The sequence below is a fragment of the Blastocystis hominis genome (assembly GCF_000151665.1).
Source record: "Blastocystis hominis, Singapore isolate B (sub-type 7) whole genome shotgun sequence assembly, scaffold_4".
NCBI lineage: Eukaryota > Bigyra > Opalinata > Blastocystidae > Blastocystis > Blastocystis hominis.
The window spans coordinates 117,560-136,421 of record NW_013171849.1 but is presented as its reverse complement, the minus strand read 5'-3'; the positions used below and the strand labels follow the sequence as shown (position 1 = coordinate 136,421).

The 18,862-nt window shown below is 39.5% G+C and overlaps 7 protein-coding genes; 4 read left to right on the top strand and 3 right to left on the bottom strand.

Annotated features, from left to right (window-relative positions):
* Nucleotides 1–1,605: 1,605 nt before the first annotated feature.
* GSBLH_T00003666001 (uncharacterized protein) lies at nucleotides 1,606–2,762 on the bottom strand (the record flags this gene model as incomplete). XM_013042446.1 has 5 exons in its annotated part: nucleotides 2,702–2,762; nucleotides 2,571–2,669; nucleotides 2,431–2,541; nucleotides 1,764–2,392; nucleotides 1,606–1,729 (listed from the first exon to the last, which is right to left on the bottom strand). The coding sequence occupies exons 1-5, from the start codon at nucleotides 2,738–2,740 to the stop codon at nucleotides 1,606–1,608; spliced, it is 1,002 nt and encodes a 333-aa protein (XP_012897900.1). The 5' UTR covers nucleotides 2,741–2,762.
* Nucleotides 2,763–3,110: 348 nt separating this feature from the next.
* GSBLH_T00003665001 (uncharacterized protein) lies at nucleotides 3,111–4,426 on the top strand (the record flags this gene model as incomplete). The annotated part of the gene is made up of 9 exons (XM_013042445.1): nucleotides 3,111–3,235; nucleotides 3,267–3,307; nucleotides 3,338–3,401; nucleotides 3,435–3,485; nucleotides 3,520–3,555; nucleotides 3,586–3,734; nucleotides 3,766–3,950; nucleotides 3,980–4,135; nucleotides 4,166–4,426. The coding sequence occupies 9 exons, from the start codon at nucleotides 3,111–3,113 to the stop codon at nucleotides 4,424–4,426; spliced, it is 1,068 nt and encodes a 355-aa protein (XP_012897899.1).
* Nucleotides 4,427–11,682: 7,256 nt separating this feature from the next.
* GSBLH_T00003664001 (uncharacterized protein) lies at nucleotides 11,683–12,905 on the bottom strand (the record flags this gene model as incomplete). XM_013042444.1 has 9 exons in its annotated part: nucleotides 11,683–11,794; nucleotides 11,824–12,035; nucleotides 12,067–12,176; nucleotides 12,205–12,300; nucleotides 12,332–12,393; nucleotides 12,423–12,537; nucleotides 12,569–12,683; nucleotides 12,717–12,791; nucleotides 12,821–12,905. The coding sequence occupies 9 exons, from the start codon at nucleotides 12,903–12,905 to the stop codon at nucleotides 11,693–11,695; spliced, it is 972 nt and encodes a 323-aa protein (XP_012897898.1). The 3' UTR covers nucleotides 11,683–11,692.
* Nucleotides 12,906–13,546: 641 nt separating this feature from the next.
* On the top strand, nucleotides 13,547–14,172 carry GSBLH_T00003663001 (uncharacterized protein; the record flags this gene model as incomplete). Its single annotated transcript, XM_013042443.1, has 4 exons — nucleotides 13,547–13,711; nucleotides 13,797–13,899; nucleotides 13,932–14,014; nucleotides 14,047–14,172. 4 exons carry the CDS (start codon nucleotides 13,547–13,549, stop codon nucleotides 14,170–14,172), a joined length of 477 nt encoding a protein of 158 aa, XP_012897897.1.
* A 1,434-nt stretch (nucleotides 14,173–15,606) lies between these two features.
* On the top strand, nucleotides 15,607–16,322 carry GSBLH_T00003662001 (uncharacterized protein; the record flags this gene model as incomplete). XM_013042442.1 has 1 exon in its annotated part: nucleotides 15,607–16,322. One exon carries the CDS (start codon nucleotides 15,607–15,609, stop codon nucleotides 16,309–16,311), a length of 705 nt encoding a protein of 234 aa, XP_012897896.1. The 3' UTR covers nucleotides 16,312–16,322.
* Nucleotides 16,323–16,506: 184 nt separating this feature from the next.
* GSBLH_T00003661001 (uncharacterized protein) lies at nucleotides 16,507–17,497 on the top strand (the record flags this gene model as incomplete). XM_013042441.1 has 4 exons in its annotated part: nucleotides 16,507–16,542; nucleotides 16,573–16,791; nucleotides 16,821–17,186; nucleotides 17,220–17,497. 4 exons carry the CDS (start codon nucleotides 16,507–16,509, stop codon nucleotides 17,469–17,471), a joined length of 873 nt encoding a protein of 290 aa, XP_012897895.1. The 3' UTR covers nucleotides 17,472–17,497.
* A 46-nt stretch (nucleotides 17,498–17,543) lies between these two features.
* Nucleotides 17,544–18,453, bottom strand: GSBLH_T00003660001 (uncharacterized protein; the record flags this gene model as incomplete). XM_013042440.1 has 4 exons in its annotated part: nucleotides 18,358–18,453; nucleotides 18,094–18,324; nucleotides 17,763–18,059; nucleotides 17,544–17,732 (listed from the first exon to the last, which is right to left on the bottom strand). The coding sequence occupies exons 1-4, from the start codon at nucleotides 18,379–18,381 to the stop codon at nucleotides 17,544–17,546; spliced, it is 741 nt and encodes a 246-aa protein (XP_012897894.1). The 5' UTR covers nucleotides 18,382–18,453.
* Nucleotides 18,454–18,862: the final 409 nt, after the last annotated feature.

Here is an 18,862-nt window from a genome sequence, read left to right as displayed (position 1 = left end):
GAACATCATATCCATTATTATTCCCTCATTGCAGAAGATATGGTCTATTGATATGAATTTGGACCTATTGGATAGACAATGGTGTTTAATAACGACTATAATTCTGAAAATGCCACTCTATCAAGAAACCTGTAGTAATTCACTTATGAATAGATACAAGCAGAAATCCAACTTCACATTGGTTTATTTCTATGTCTTCTGATGATTCATAGTTTGTTATCTGATATCTTAAATATTTGTCAAAACGTAATATACCAAATACTGTTAATTCAAAGCACATAGAGTAAGATATCCGAATATTTTTAAAGATATTCCTGAACACCATCTGGATATTGCCATTCAAGTGATAATAAGAAATTTGATTTTTTCACAGAATCAATGAAGTCAATCCAATATTTCCTGAATAAATGAATTGCTTCCGATTTTGATCGTTTTCAATCGATTCAATCCATCGATTTTGAATGTTTGCACTGATCCAAAACAATCATTGCCGATTTCGATTGATTCCAAATTGTATAACAATGAAACAACCCAATCAACCAAAACACAATTGTCAATCAGTTTCAAATGTTTCATTCCGATATTCAATGGCTTGTTTCCATCTCCTTCATATTCAATATCACATTCAATTCCATTATACCATTCACATTCTTTCACTAAATTACCATATCGATCATACACAATTCCACTTCCAAATCGCTTATCATCACACCAATATCCTTCATATTCAATACATCCATTATTATGATAACTCGTTCCATATCCAAATCGTTTCCAATTGATCATTATGCCCTTGTACATCAATATTCCATCATCATCATACATTTCACCATATTCAAATGGAATTCCCAACTTGTTTTCTGCCAATACCAATCCTTCAAATCGACTTCCATGATCCAAATCCACTATTCCTTCTTCTACTACTACAATGGATTGTTGTTCATTATATGAAATAGCACCAATTTGGTGATTTCCAAACACTTTCAACACGTTCTGCCCATTGAGGACAAATCCTTGATTCATGAATAATCCATTATTGAATTGCAATACTACACGTTATCTATTACTCAATATGAGTGAAATCCAGCCATCCGCATTTAATTCATATTTAGAAGCTATTTGCATTTTATGGATGATGAAACCATTAATACAACAGTTGCTAATATCAGAAACAGTATAATCAGCAATGCGTTGTTTAGATATTGCCAATTATTTATTTCAGGCTTTTTGTTCGGTATTACCCAATGATCTGATGAGATAGCAGAGTGGTGTAGTATTAAGAAACCAATACTAATATGCTGTACATGGTAATGAAGATGTTTTAAATGTTATCTTTTTATGTTCCTTTCTTTATTACCTCCCTTCTGATCGCATCAAAAATCTACATGTTAACATTCCATAGTATATGAAGTACTCCAAAACTGTCTACATAAGAAGAAATATAACACACATAAATGTAATTGGGATATCTAACATATCAACTATTTCAAACATACAGTATGAATTTCTTTGTCTGTCCTATTGAAGATGTTCTTGTCTCCATATCACAGAGACGATACTATTATTATGAACGATTCTAAAACAAAGATATGTTCATTCTTTCAACTATTCCGTGGCCTCCACCACTCCTTGTTCACTTATTCCAAATGAAGCTTCTCCTTCAGGTAAACAGGGAGAATCCACCACTTTACAAATTCGGGTTGTTCCGCGCCCTTTCTTCAATCGTAATCTACACATCATTTCAAACTCACTCCTTTCTTTACCTCGTTGTACTCGCATGAGCCATTATGTTTCCTCCGATCGGCTTCAATGGATCCTTCGCGAACACTCCAGTATCCGGATTCGCCACCACTTGATTTGTTACTACCACCGCTACTCCAAATTCATCTGCCAGTTTTTGTAAACCACGAAGAAATTGAGCCAAGTTTTGTTGACGTGTTGATAATTCGCCTCTGCCTGTGTAATCCGTACGAAACAAGGCTGTTGCTGAATCCACTATCACCAAAGCAAATCGACTCTCCGACATCAGTGCTCCCGCTTGCATCAATAATTGCATTTGATGCTCACTGTTGTATGCTCGGGCATAAGCCACATTATCCATCACATCGTTTGGATCTAGACCAAAACGTTGACTGATTTGGGCAAGTCGTTCCGGTCGGAATGTGCCTTCTGTATCGATATAGAGCGCCTTTCCTTCGCCTCCGCCTTGTTCCACAGGAAGTTGACAGATTACACAAAGTGTGTGACAAAGCTGCGTTTTGCCTGTTCGAAACTCTCCATACAGTTCGGTCAACGAACCTGTTTCCATTCCTCCTCCAAGAATTGCATCCAATTCTTTACAACCTGTAGAAATGTGAATTATGTCTTCTCGCACTTTACTATATTCTGTCGCCTAAATCGATTAGTATATTCGAATTAATATATACATACAGATGTAAAACCCATAGGAACCAACTTGGTAGCAGCTTGTTGAATCTTGATAGCTTTTGCTTCACTAATTCCCTTCACTTCTATTAATTTCTTCATCGTGGTCATTGCTACCTAGATTCAAACCATTTCTAATCCCTCACTGATTCAACTGTGTAATATCCTCCTTCCTGAAGCTTCTTTATATCACTAGCATTGATTCCTGCTCCTTCTAGTTTATCTAGAGGTAACGGTCCGTTTGTCTAGATTTTGGTGGCAAAACCACAACTCGTACTCGGTCCTCAATAGACATATCCTGCATTTGTTCTTGCATTTTCTATTCGATTGCTTTGTACAATATATAAAAATGAAAAGTATTTGTGTAGAAAAAAGCTTGTAAGTAATGCGGATTTGATGCACAGTATTACCAATCAAATGAAAATGAAGGGATTTGAAAGCAGAAGAGTATATTTGAATATAGAATGATGGTGGATGATAGAGGTGGTGCTAGAGGTATGGAAATGAAGAGAATCTAAAATGGGCGGGAAGTACATATGTTCCAAATGTTGTATTTGAATACTTGAAGTGATATAGAACAGAATACTGGAAATAGGATTGGAAATGGAGTTAGTTTGGAGTTAGAAGATTATTGAATAGTACTATTTATAAATTCACTTTGTCATACATCCATTGAACCGAAATGAATGAATAAAGAATCAAAGATTGTGTGTATGAGTGTGTTTGTGAGAGGGTACACTTTGTGTGTGACAGGCACAGTGATAGCCGCAATGATTTCGATATTATTGTCTGCGGAAGGTTACCTGCGTTCGTATGTCTTGAAAGTAGTAATTTGATTCTAGAATATTATCTACGCCACTAATAAAGAAGACTATTGTGATGGGTAGAGGCTATTAAGTTGGTCTAAGTGAAGATGGTCCAATTGATATAGAAAGTGATTATTCTCTGTGTACTTATGATTTTCGTGAGGATCGGTTGTAAATATTGGTGTAAAATGCGTTTATGATAAGAAAGTGGGAAGTAGAGAACCGTCGATTGTTTTTGTTTGGTAAATATATGGAGTAATGCAATTTGTAACAATAATAATAATAATAGATGGAGTCCTCGCGGTTTACCTAGTTCGTTAACATCGTAATAATAGGAATTGCTGATGATATTTAGTGAGGAGTTTAGCAATATAAACGAAATGGATAGTGGGAAGGGATTTAGTCTGTTGTATCTGCGCAATGTGTGTTACGACAGTGAATCATCTCGAATTGTACTATTTGGTAATGAGGTGGACAAGTCTTTGCTGTTTGGGATGATGAAGAGTGAATGTGTGTATTATAATACTGATAATAGAGCTTCCTCGAGATGATTTTTTCGCTGTTGTGGACGGCGTTTACCCCAAAGCCGCCGAATGGAAAGAAATCAGCTCGATCGGCAGCTACATGTTCCTAACGGACGACGCGATGGATCTCATATCGCAGTTTGCCTCGCTGAATTTCCTCGCCCACTTCGCCCTCCACAGCACTCGCTACCCTGCCGTACCGCTTCCTTTCTCCCTCCATCGCAGCTTCTCCACGCCCTTCTTCCCTTTCTGAGCGAAGCCAAAGACTCGGACACCTACGAATATCTCTCCATTCTGCAGTCCTTCTACCCCTCCACGCACGCCTTCGATCTTTTCTACCGTTCCGACTTCCCTTCCGGTCTTTCCTGCTTCCGCGAGCTCGTTTCTCCCGCGATTTTCTCTCATTATTAGACGATCCCCACGCTAATTCGTTATGCGAACGAGGGATCGATCCATCTCGATCTCTACGAAGCCGACACGGTTCGAATCGCCGCGTATCGCTACTACCACATCTACGAGAAGTTCCCAACGCCCACGTCGGCAGTGGTTCTGCACGTGACGTATCGCAAAGACGAGCAAGGCGATGTGGGGAGCATCAGCAACATGGATGAACTGCGCCGATTGTTCCAGCGAAAAGTGGCGGTAGGGACGAAGAGGCGCGGTGAAGCGTAGATTTGGAGGTATGAAACGATCGTGTTGGATGAGGTGAGCAAGGCGAAGAAGCTGCGCGCGTTGTTTGAAACGGATATTTTGATGGGGATCGCAAGTGACTTGCTGGTGAATATGATTTATTTGGTGCCGGGGAGCTCCGTGCTGGCGATCGATCATGCGTTGATGAGCTATTCGCATTTGAATTCGATCGCGGAGCAGTCGCAGCTGTACTTCTTGGAGGTTACCAATTTCAGCGTGCCCATTCCGCAGGTGTGCGCAGATCGGAACAGCAACGTGATGTTTCATGAGTATTCGGAGAGATGCAGGCAGGAACTCGAAAAGCAGCCGGTGTATGTGCAGCCTGGAATGCTGTTGTCTTATTTGCGGATTGCGAAGACGTATACGTTGATTCATAAGTACTATGATGAAAGTGAAGGAAGTTTTGTGAAATGAAATGGTGTGTTATGTGTTTGTTGGAAGAGAAATAGAAATTGGTGAATGTGGTTTATTTAGATACAGACTTTTGAAATAGTTAAAAAAGCACGTTGAAATCTCAAACAAACGTGTGATGGAGTGAGATTAGAGACGATTTTGAGAGGATCACTGATCTTTTGTGTAGATTTCAAGTTTGAAGTTTGTGATTAGGGAAATAGAACAATATTGCCAGGAAATGAAAATGAGTGTTTAGTCTAGGCTTTGGAAGTAAAAAGAATCATATACATTGTGAAGTTGAATATAAAATTCAGAAAGTTCAGAGGATTAGCTAATTCACTGAGAGAAAACAAATCTTATGATGTAGAATAATATTTATATATCTAGTTCTAGATATAATCATTTTTGAGCATATTGGACAAAACCATCTCCATCAAATACCAAACCTCCGATTTGAAAACTGTATTGAAAAATCACATTGTACTATATTGTTAGTATCAACAAGATAATAAAATAGCCTTGTTGCAGGAACTACCAACACTACCAAATATATAATGCAGAATATTGATAGATTGAACAATTTGAAATAAGAATTAGACAAAGTGTGAAGAAAACAATGATTATTATGTTCATTTCTTCAAACTGGCCAAAAATGATGAATCCAACTATATACTATTTTCATTGAACGACAAGACACACACTATTACCATTGGCACTGCAGTTCTCTTTTGTAGATAATCACCTTTGAATAGTATCACCAATATTCCTATTATCATTAGTAAAAGGCATATATGCCTAATGCATTATTTGTTTTATTGTGTCTTAACATCGAATAACAGAACAGGATCTAACAAGACATGACAAGACATGACAATAGAGTAACGGAATAACGTTTTTCATATTTTTCATACAAAAATGAGTATATTAGCAAAACCCAAAGTGAACGCCGGCAATGTTTATATTGACATAACACCTGAAGAAAAAGTTGAATCCACCAAAAGAGGACAATGTTGGGAATACAAAGTGTCTGATCAATTCCCTGTAAAATCCTTTCCGGATGAGTCTGGAGAGGTGGATGTTGAGGTTGGATATCCTCACAGAGGCTACCATATAAAAACGACTTTGAAGAATAAGAAGATGAACGGAAAATCAATTATTATGTCCAGAAATGATGTAATCGTCGCAAGACTGACGTTTGAAAATGGAGTTGCTACGGGTCCTTGTACACTCTATGATGATTCAGGCATGCTGTTTTTCCGCGGATATTTTGAGAATGGATATCGTCAAGGAAGAGGAACAGAGTATGATGAGAACGAAAACGAGATATTCAACGGCTTTTTTAGCCAAGGAAAAAGGCTGAAAATCGAAGCAGTAGCAAACAAGAAAGGCTATTGGAAGGAAGTAGATCATAACAAGAGAGTTGTCAGGGTGTTCAAGAAAGATAATAATGGCGAGTACACTGGAATCAACTACATTTATAACGATGGAAATATCAAGAGAATTAGTAAATGGAAGAATGGGAAAGAAGTGCAGCTCATAAAGCAGTTTAACGGCACAAAAATGATAGAGTACAAAAATGGTCAGAAATGCTACAGTGGGGGATTTGTGAATGATTTGGATGCTGACTATGCAAGGAATGGAGAAGGAGAGGAGTATGATAAGAATGGAAAGACTGTGGTGTTTAAGGGAAACTACAGAAATGGAGTTCGACATGGACAAGGCATGGCTTACAGCAATAATGCTGTGAAATACAAACGAAACTGGATTGCTGGTCATTCCAAACCAGCATTTGTTATTACACTCCTCATTCTATTTGCTTTTGTTATTGTTGCTTATCTGCTTGATATCTATTGCGGTCTCGCTGTAACAGCGATATTGTGGCTACTTTTGTTAATTCGCTGGAAAGCTCCAAAACTATTGGGCAAGAAGATATGCAAGAAAACAGATTTGGAATTGATGGTGGAGTATATTGGAGATAGACTCCCTGTTTGTGAATGTTTTGCCAATTATATCTATATAATTACTATTTCGATGTTCACTCTATTGCTACTTTGTATTGGAATACTATTTACTATGTATTGCAATTATACGAACCCTTACATTAGTATGTTCAAGTCTACCTATATTGTCAAGCCGAATAGCAAGAATAGCCTATCAGGGTTTCAACTATCGAATAAGCCATTCCTCAAGGTAATTAATATTGGAAATGATTGTTTTGCGCGAGTAGCAATATTCCAACTTGAAAAATTAAACTCACTGAAATCCCTAACGATTGGCAGCAATTCGTTCACATTGGAGAAGAACAGTCACGGAGTTGATGATTCAACCTTCTTTAGCATTCGTAACTGCAAGGCTTTGGAATCGATTGAGATTGGAGAATACAGCTTTAGCGATTTCGGAGGAACTTTTGAACTGGCAAGTCTTTCAGCGCTGAAATCTTTCAAAATTGGCGTTCTAAACAGCGATTCATACAACTTTTATGAGATTAAGTCGCTGTCATTTACCGGTACTTGTTTCTTTTCCTGTGATTAGCAGATCTTTCGAGTTTAGAAACCATAGAGTTCGGAGACTACACTTTTGGATTGTCGCTCTCCACTACTCTTTCGGGTATGCCCTCCAAATAATCATTTGATAAATAGACCTCCCAAAACTCAAATCGATCAATCTGGGCTACTTCTCTCTGTTTGGTAAGTGGGGAGAAGAGAAATGCTCCTTGACAATGAAGAGTAGGGACTGAACTTAGAACATTATTTGAATGTAGATCTTCCTGAGCTTGAAACGATATCTACTGTTGGCTATTCCTTGTGGTCGCATCTTCAGGTTACACTGGAGAGTATTTGAATCCGATGGATTATGAAATAGATATTCCAAAGTGTCAAACTGTTATTTTGCCAGATGCATTAAAGTATGTTGTGGAATCATCACTCGAAGTGTTAAGTATTGGATTCCTATCTGAAATGAAAAATAGATGTGAATAAAGCGCTATCATCGATCATTGAGAATCGACAGTTAAGTAAAGACATTAATTTATGTGTACCCCTATCCAAACTAACATTCTTGTCCACTTCAGATGTTACAGTACCAGATGATCAATGTAATTCACGATTACTAAGTATCTTTGATCTAAGCGCTTATAAGTTCATTAAGTCCCTTCAGATCGGAGACACGAATATGTATTATGTTAAAACATTTATGGTACATGGATTACTTGAGCTTAGTAAAATTGTAATCGGCGTAAATTCATTTACGAAAAAAATGAACACTTATGGAGATGATGCTTCTCGATCCTTTCATATAGCAAGCTGTAAAGAACTGAAATCGATAGAGATTGGTTCATACAGCTTTTCTGATTATGCCGGTGAGTTTGAGATGAAGAATCTGCCCTCATTACAATCAATCACTATCGGCACTACCTACAGTACCTCATATAACTTCTTTTGGTCCTCTTTTGTTCTTCAAGGTACTTTCTTTATTTTATGAATGATCCAAAGACTTCCCTAGCCTGAAATCAGTTAGCTTAGGCCAAGATACATTCCGATTTGCGAAGGAAGTAATACTTGAAGGTGTGAGAATGAAGTCGGCCTGATTTTCTAGATCTTCCTAATTTGGAGTCAATCGATCTTGGGGATGATTCAATGTGTGGAAGTGAAGTAAATGATGTGAACATACTCATCATGAAAAGTATGGCAAACAATTTTCAAACTAATTGATACAGATCTTCCTCATTTGACGTCCATCAAAAATACTGACGGAGGTAGTCTCGATCAGCTACATAATGTGACATTGGAAAGTAGTACCATTTTTGCTTTCTGACGAATTAGACATTCCTAACCTTCAAACAGTCAATCTGCCTACTTCATTCAGTAGTGTATTTTTCCAAAGGGTCCATAGTAATCTCTGATTCAATTGTTGAAACTAGATGTTCACCATTTACTCACCGATCTATTGCCAACAGAATCACATAGTTGCAGTTATCTGCAGTCAATTTCAGATTCAAGCAGTTCAATCATTCTTCCGAATTGGTTATGCAATGAAGTCGAATACGAAGAATTTGATTTCTCACCCTTTGCAAACGTGGAATCACTTCAGATAGGAGATAACAGCTTTACTTATACTACCAAATTTGATATTATTAATGCAAACAAGTTGGTGAGCTTAAAGGTTGGAAAGAACTCATTCACACGAGTAAAAAACGATCCAGATGTATCCATTCTGTTTATTGGACGATATTTCTCTATAATAAACTGTGAACAGCTAGAATCCATTGAGATTGGTGAATACAGTTTTTATGATTATCATGATGAGTTCCGATTATCCAATCTGCCACTACTCGAAACTGTACAAATTGGAAATGTTGAAGCCGATTCTAGCAATTTCCTTTCAGCCAGCTTTGAGGTAATGAGTAGGATTAATGCTTTGTTGTTATGTTCAGATCTACCAAGCCTTAAAACTATTACTTTAGGTGAATCATCCTTCCGTATTTCTCCGAAAATTGTGATAGAGAGTAATACCACTATATAATGCTAGATGACTACTGTAGATTTATCCTCCCTTGAAACACTCAGACTCGGGTATAAAGCGCTTTATGGCAAGGATGATTCATCCTGTTCGTTAACAATGCGGAGTAACTCAAATGAAAGATTGCTGATTCTTTGTAGATTTGTATAATCTGACGACGATTAAGTCGGATGGAAATAGCTTCCGGAACCCTCGCACAGTGACATTAGAGAGTAGATCGAAATAGAAGCAGTGATATGAATTAGATATTCCAAATCTCCAAACGGTTAGCCTTCCTGATTCTTTCTTCTCTGTCGTTACAAAGAATATTACCAGTATGCCTTGCTTGCTAGTATTAAGAATAGACGTGAATTACAGACTTTCCAATCTTGTGAACTAATCATGGCTAATAGGTTTCAGAATGTTCTTTGTTGATAAAAAACGATTTTAGAGAGCTGCAATATCATTTTCTTTTTGAGAGATTGGGTAAAATACCACTTCTATGAAGAATTGGTTGTTACAGAGAGATAGGCTGGATTGAATATACATCGATATTGTAGTTTTCCATTCCTTATAACCTGACACTCGAATACTTGCCTGAAACATAGCAATTGGTGTCCAAACTGCCATATCTCCTATTCCCCACTTTGAATAGGTCCGTAAATTCCCAAAGCACAAAAATCAGATATCTTATCCACATTCTTCTTCTTTTAGGGGTGATTAGTCAGGAGAGCATCAATATGCTAAATTCCATAAAATCAGTAGATTAAAACAAGCAAAAAACAGAACATTGAGAGAAAAGCAAATAGAATATAACATGAAAACAATTCTATGGGTATTTTCAGCATAACTACGAGTACAAATAGTTTCAAACTGCAATTTCCAGAATAAGAAACGATGCCAATTTCTAGATAGACAAGGAAATGAGAGGAATGAAAATAGAATACTATCGAATCATTCTGTATAGTCTTTGGTTTTCAGTAATATTGTTTATTGCTTTTGTTTATTTTGGAAAATACTACTTGTGGCTACTGCCAATATCAGTAATTAACAATATGATTTTCTTTTGCTTGTTTTTAAGTATCAACTCCAAAATGAATCATGATCATGACGATCTGCTACATAATAAAATCTATGAACAACAAAATGAGCATCACGTTCTGAGTGTAAATAAGTATATTTATGCCACTTCATTTATTCCACCCTAATATCACTATAAAAGCATTACAGTAAAGAGTAACTGCTTTCCCAAAGTGTCAGAGGTTTACATCAATGGACTCAGTAAACTTGAAAAGTTACACATTGAAAATAACTCATTCACAGCAAGAGCATTTGGATATGGAAGCAATAATTCGAAAGTGTTTCAAGAATTAAACTGTGAGATATTGCAATCGATCAGGTTTGGGAAATGCAGTTTTTACTTATTTTGCTGGTACAATTTAGTTTAAGAATCATCCAAGTTTGGAATATTGAGTGATAGGATTTTAGGACTTGACTTCTAACAATTTTGCTTATTGTTCATTTATAATTCGAAGTACATATTCAATGAAGCTCATATTATAATTTGTAGATCTATCATATTTATAGTATATAGAACTAGGACAGTATTCATTTGCTAATCATTGACTACAGTGATTGAAAGGAATGCTTGTAATAAATACGTTATTTTGAATAGACCTGTTTACTCTCGAAGCCATTATTCTAGGCCAGTATTCTCTTTGTCTAACAAACAATGATTCATCTTGTTCATTGACAATGCGAAGTGGGACTGAGATGAATGATTTGATTCAGTCTAGATCTTCCAAATCTGAAAACTCTCAGCATTTTGGAAACGGGGAATAGCTTACGTTTTCCTCGCTCAGTTACACTGGAAGGTATCGAATCACAGCATGCAATGAATGGTTGGACATCCCGAATCTTCAAAATGTGAGCCTTCCCAAGTCATTTCAATATGTTCTAACAATAGAAATCAAGAGTATTCCATTTCTTTTCATCATTAGAATATAGATATTTCTCCCTTGTTGGCTGATTTAGTGAAAGATACTAGATAGTAACTGAAACACTGCTTCACAGAAAAGAAGGGAATAATCCAATCCGTCACATTCCACTATTTGGATCGTGATCCATTGACTCACCATTTGGCGTTTATTAATGGCAGTAACCTTCCTTCATTTCCGTGTTTGTTGCCAAAACACAACTCTAAATAGTCTGTAGATTGGCTATCTTTGTAGAAACACAGCAAAGATAGCAACACACATTATTTGCAGCAATGCTCGAAATCTCTCTATCCCTTTTCTTCTTCTTTTTCTTCTCCTCCCCCCAATTCTCCGTTCTCAAACAAACACACCCAATTCTATTCTACATTCGTCTTCGTCGTACACCCTCCACATTATTGAAATAAGGATGGTCCAGTGCTTGCTGGCAATCGATTCTTCGCTCCGGATCATACGTCAAAAAACGCTATCATCAACTCCTCTCCCCATCTCTACGCTCAACAAATCCAACGCATTGCTATCCATTCGAGGCACCAACTCGCTCAGCGGACGCGGTTTATACACATTCTGCATCGAGGCATTCCACTCCGGATATGTATTCAACTTCGGCATATTTGCTAAATTGGGGGATCCCAACTTCTTAAAAATCACTTCTCTCTCATCACTCTCGTTCTGTCCGGGGAAGAGAGGCGTGCTATTATACAGCTCTATGCGTCATCTGCACAATGCACATCCAACCAGCGAAGATGCAGCCGCAGCTCCACATGTCCACGCTGGTGTTGTAGTCGCGGTTTCCGAGTAGAATATCGGGGGAACGGTACCAGAGAGTCACGACTTCGCTGGTGTATCTACGTAGAACTTCGATCGAAACCTCACTTTTTCACAGGAATTCCAGAGGCACGAGCCAAACCGAAATCGCCCAGTTTTAACTCACCATCACGATTGATAAGGAGGTTCTGAGGTTTGAGATCTCTGAAAATCAAAAGGGAAGGCGAAAAGAAACCGATGAAGAATGCGATAGCGATGACACTCTTGCAATCCCAGAAGCATTTGGTACATGAATGACTGCTGTGAAAGACATGAGTAGAACGTACTTTAATGACAGGAGGTTCAAGTACCGGTTCTCGATCCAGATATTTACGCAAGTCCTGGTCCAAGTATTCAAAAACCATTGTGAGACAGTTTTCTGTGTGAATTACATCATAAAGTCTAACGATCACCCCACTCCATAGCAACACACCTCACAATGTTGGGATGATGAAGTTCCTTGAGCAATGCAATTTCACGAATGGCCGTACTCGGAATGCCCTCCTCACGCGAATTGAGCCGAATCTTCTTCAACGCTACAATTTCACCTATCCATTATTGTGTATAAACAAATTGCAAACCGGTGACAGTGTCTCTCGCCTGGTATACAACTCCGTAAGTACCTAGTCGATATTCCCTGCAATGTGCCACATACCCTCACCAACCTTATTCAGCTCCTCGTAACGTTGCATATAAGAGTTAAAACTCAAAGAATGTCTGAAAAGGCTGGAATCATGGAATTCCGGAATTTGGTTATTTTTTGGTCTCATATAGATCTGTCTGATTGCAGAGCTTTGTGAGGGAAATAGTTGTCTCCAGAACACAGAATTTGAATTCATGATGTATGGAGATGTCTGTGAATTTAGAAAAAACTTGCAAAGAAAACAAGGCAATATGTGAAATGAATTTCACAGTGGATAGTCAAACATTTGACAGGTTTCTGTCAAATTCTTTGTTCGTGAGAGCTTTTATGGATAAGTATACGACTGAATCGAAAATAGGAAGTGGAGCTACCTCCATAGTGAAACTGGCGAAATGCAAAGACTCGGGTACGAAATGACGAAAGTGGTTCAGAATAGGGCAGTACGTTGTACTGAAGAAGTACATTACCCCACTGTCTCAATTTTCAGCGGATAACCGTCGGTACCTCACTGAAGAAGTATTGTGTGTGACTATCTTGCAAGTAGATATCTATTCTCTCTTCCTTATCGCACCCAAACATCATTCGATATGTTGATCACTTTGTTCACAATGACTTCCAAGTCATTGTGATGGAGTATGCAAATGCCCATTCTCTTCGGTCTGTATGACCCACAAACTCTAACTAACGCATAGTATTCGAAATATCTCAAGGAAACAAATTCCGAGATACCAGTCAGTATATTAACAAGCTGGTTATTAACGATTGCCAATGTTCTGGACTACATTCATGCATCGTAGCATATATATTTTTTATTTCCTAAATCCAAGTCGAATCATCCACAGAGACTTAAAACCTGAGAATATTTTGCTCACTTCCATTCCAAACACGCCTCTCACAGATTCGGAGCGTAATTCTTTCTATTCCCCCTCTCGAGTTCGATTTCTTCAACTCCGAGTTGCTGATTTTGGAATTGCTCGTGAAGCAAGCGATGTATCTTTTTCTTGATTGATTGAAGTAGATGTACGCAATGACTCAGATCGGAACACCCTATTATCTTGCTCCAGAAATATGCCAAAACCGACTATATACAAATAAAGTGGACATATGGTCTCTAGGTTGCAGTACTCTCTCTCTTTTCTTTCATTATCGCAAGTTATATTCGAATTAATGACCGGAAACCCTCCGTTTTCTGGTGCAAGTATCAGCGAACTCTTTCAGAATATCCAGTTTTCACCCGTTCAATTTTAATTCGTGTGGATTATCCACAGATTCCCTCTCTTCCTTCACGTTTTCCCTCCGTGCTTACTCGTCTTGTACGTCAGTTGCTCAGCGTAGATTCAAACTTACGCATTAATTTCACAGAAGGAACCAAACAAACGACCCTCGGCCTTTGAGATTAAATCGATTCTCCTATCAGCTTCCACTTCCCTTTCCAATAAACTATCATCGCACTCTCTACCTCGCCGGTCCCACGACAAACCAATCAAACATCGATATGCCACCTATCCTTCTTCAGGAGAACAAGTGCTCGGGGATATGTCAGAGGATGGAGAAGAGCTAGTGGTCTCTTTGAATGCAGTGAAAGGGTCAGGAATGTTGCGCAGTCGAAGATACACACCCTCTCCTTCTCCCTCTTCTTCGGCTGCTTCTGTTGGTGCCACTTCGGATTCTTCTTCATCTGAATCCGAAGAGTCAGATTTGTCTGTGGAGATGATTGAGACAGATGAGAAGGATGAACCAGGTGATGAAAAGGCTAATTACGAATCACCTAATCTTGATGATCCCAGAGGATTGGATGATGAAAGTGATGTTGAAACGTTCTATTCGCTGTTTGAGTCGTTTGTTTGTTTGTAATAATAATAACAGAGAAAAGGAGTTCAAACATTTGATTCGTACTCTATTTTTGGTGAATGGAATCTTTTGGGGATAGCCTTATAGGTGATTACTCTCATTATAAGAATAATGTCGAAAGTGAGAAAAGGCCTGATCCTTTGGTTGACTCTGTAGCTCACGAGTTTCAGAGTAATAGCCTTATAGCGGAGCCTATTGAAATTAACAAAATAGATGGTAGAATAGGAAGGAATTTTTTCTGTTAGATGAAGAGGAAGCAGCGAATTCTGTCTATGAAACTGAATACGAATCTGTCGATATCGATAAAACACTGAGCGTATCATCGGAAGAAGAAAAGACCAGCGAGAAGAATGTCTTTTCTCAACTCCAGCAAGATAATCCGGATTATCGAAATGACTCAACCGGAGATATGGAGGTTGAAGATAGTTATTCTACAACGCTTTATGATCGACACCAGTCTGCATCTTCATCCTCTTCTTTAAGAAAAAGAGTTGTGTTTCCACAGAAGTAGTCGTGTTGCTGACACCTTACTGTAGAATCAGAGGAGGTTTTCCATCAAGAAGATTTGAAGAACACTTCATGAAGGTATCGTTCTTTGACGACTTTTGCTTTCTTTTGCTTATCATGCTCGTGGCATTGTTAGTTTTAATCGGAGGCATCTTTCTTATTTGCCTCATCAATGTGCTATTTTGTTTTTAGATTCATTGTAGAATCAAACTCTCTCTCTCCGAGATTGCCTCTTCAACCCAAATCTATGTTTTGCTGTCATTTCTGCGGTAGTCTATCGGAATTGGTACAATCCTAGGATATCCGTTCGCTGCTGTTAAACTAATCGAAAGAATTTAATTTTATCGCCTGTTTTGTTTCAATCACATTTCCGCGATTCTTCTCCGAATTTACCTAAGGAATTGTTTCCCTAATTGGGTTCTCCGATTTCTCTTTGAAAGACTATTTCCAGGGCAAATTGAATTTGGATCATGAGTGCAGACGATACGCAGAGACGAATCAAGCAGATGTGCGATTTTATTAAGCAGGAAGCACAGGAAAAGGCAAACGAAATCAAGATCAAGACGCAGGAGGAATTTGAGCTGGATCGTCAGATGCTGACTCAGGAGGGAAAAATGCGTGTTCAGGAAGAATACGCCAAGAAGGAAAAGGACTTGCAGGTCCAACAAAGAATTGCGCAGTCTGCTGAAATTGGAAGACAGACCAAACGACGTATGGTGGCTAGAGACGATCTTCTGAATAAATTGTATCAACTTGCCAGAGAGCGTCTTGCTCAATTGTCTGAGAAGGACGTGGATAAGTACGTGGAGGTGCTGAAGGATCTGATTCTCCAAGGACTTATCAAAATTGAAGAGCCCGATATTGTGGTTCGTTGCCGCAAGGTGGATCTGGATTTGGTGCGTCGCATTATCCCTGAGGTGCAGAATAAGTATGTTCAGATGATGAAGGACGAGTGTGGAGTGGATGTTGTAGTCAATGTGACTCTGAACGAAGATGAAAGCAAGATGTTGCCTCCTCCTCCGAGCAACTCTCCCATGCTTTCTTGCGCTGGAGGTATCGTGATGGAAGGTCACAGCGGTCGCCTGGTTCTGGACAATACGTTTGACAAGAGACTTGAGGTCTGTTTCCATGATTTGAAGCCTGTGACTCGGAAATGTTTGTTCCCTTCTTGTTAATCATTTGTTCCTATTTGTTTGTTGTACAATATCGATTGTTGTTTTTCGTAATGGAGTTATTTTTATAGTACGTAGCTGATAATTCGTTGTGTTTTGAATTGCTAGAAGTGGAGTGCGAAAATAGGCTAGATTAATGGAATTCCACATAGGGTTGGTGATTCTAATCATATCATTTTCAGGAATCATTTGGAAATCATGTCCAGCTCTAAGGGTGATGAACTCATGAAACAAGTTAAAGTGGATTGAGACGATAATCAGTAGGGAGAGGCCAAGTTGAAGAAGTTCTCTTTTTTCAACAAGACCGGAAAGTTTGAGGAGGCAGCTGAGCTGTTCAAGAAGGCAGCGAATCAATATAAGGTATCCCAGTTTTGGCCAGAGGCTGGAAACGCATTTTCTCGTGCCGCGGAGTGCTACCTCCAGCTGGAGCAGAATCACGATGCCGCCACGAGTTACGTGGACGCTGCTGTGTGCATGAAGAAGGTAATTGTGAAGTTTGTGTTTTTACGTAGTCTGACATGGATAAGGCTGTGGAACTGTACGAGGAGGCCATCTCTATCTATTGTGATATGGGCCGCTTCTCGAATGCCGCCAAGCTGGAGAAGGAAATCGCCGAAATGTATGAGAACGATAACCAGCCTGATAAGTGTGTGCAGCACTACCAGCAAGCTGCGAACTACTTCCAGGGAGAGGATAGCGTGACCTCTGAGAACCAATGTCTCCTGAAAGTCGCTCACTTTGAGGCTCTCAGCGAGAAATACGACGAGGCCATTGCGATATACGAGAAGGTGGCGCAAGCCTGTCTCGAGAAGAACGTGCTGAAGTACAGCGCGAAGGGACATTTGTTCTGCGCTGGAATTCTGCATCTGTGCCAGAACGTAGAAGTGCTGGTGGGGCTTGATAGGATGTAGGATATCGTGGCGATGCGACAGGAACTGGAGAGATACAAGGAAATGGATTATACGTTTGGGTCTAGTCGCGAGTGCAAGCTGCTGGAGGACCTCACGAACGATCTGGAAGCGATGAACGTGGATGACTTCACAGAGCATGTGTTCAACTATGATAGCATTTCGCCGTTGGATCCCTGGAAGACCTCGATGCTGCTGCGCGTAAAGAAGATGATGGGTGGAGCTGATGAGGAGGAGGAAGTGAACTTGGCTTAACTATAACCCCCCATTATTGTCGTTGTTTTGTGTTTGTTGAACAAAGGATGAGTGGTTGTCCTTCTCTGTTGCCTAGCCGTTGCTTTCCTGCCCCGCACTCTGATTATCCGCAGTGCAGAATGGAACTGCTTGTTCTCTCAGACTCAGCGGTCCCAGATTTCTCTTTTCGCTGCCGATGGTCAACTTCTCCAGGATTTCTTGATTCAGTTTGGTGAGCAACTCGTAGAGATTTTCATCGTTCATCCGGTCACGATATTGACACTACGCTCATACCCGAGACCATCGCCTTACCAGAAGAAGCCAATAACGCAAAGCCATTTCGCGATAGAAAAGCTTGGCGAAGTTGGACGAAAAGTCGACGATATCTTGCACGCAGCGTTTGTACTCCACTTCCAATTCCTCCTTCGCACTGCTCATCACTTGCGAAAGATACTTCTTCTTCAGAGCAGCCTCATCCAGCGAAGCTTTGCTGCTGTGCTTCCAAAATCGCTTGTCCTTTTCTCGACTCAAGATCGCAGACACTTCAGCACTCAGCTCTTCTCGCAGGGTCGTCATTCGGCTGTGAAATCCTGTGTTCTCGTCGTTAATCTACCTCCATCAGGACGAGCAAACCAACCCATACTTCCAGAAGCGCCTTTCCGATCATCTCACTTTGCGTTGCGATGGTTGATCTCACAAAGACATCGGACCGGATGGTTTCAACATCCACACTCGCTTCCTCCTTCTTGGGTTGACTGTTCTTGACTAAATCATCGAGAGTCTGCTGGAAAGAATCGATTTCGTACTGAATTGAAGACATTCTTTTCACTTGCTCATGCACTCGAATATCGCAAAACAAGTGAATCTTCTTGATCTTTACAGTCACTCCATTCAGTAAAATCGCTACAATCGTCGTGTTTGTCTGCTTCATCACTCCAGAAGCTAAGTAGATTCCGGAGATCGGGAATCCATCAGCATACGCTTCTTCATAAGTTCGCAACAACTACAGGGAAACATTTCATAAAAGTCAAACGTCCCGAACCTGATTCATGAGTTCCGTGAGGATGTCATTGCTCGTTTCGATAGCTAACGTGTGAGCTTTTCGAGCCTTTTCTCGACGTTCTGTACACACTGAATGCACTTCTCGTTTTCTCTATTTTCATAAGCACAAGAAACCATCGATACTTCGAGAAGCTGCTCTTTGACACCGTGACAAATGCGGTTGAATTCCTTGTTGATTCCTCGAAGCCGTCTTTGATACTCTCGTTCAATATCTTTAACCATTCGATGTATTTGGCGTTGAATCTCGTGTTGTTTATCTCGAATACTCTGTTCACCTTCAGTAAGTTTGTTATAATACCGCTCAAGAACCTGCGATCGAATTCTGGAAGCTCGTTCAGGAGGATCATCTG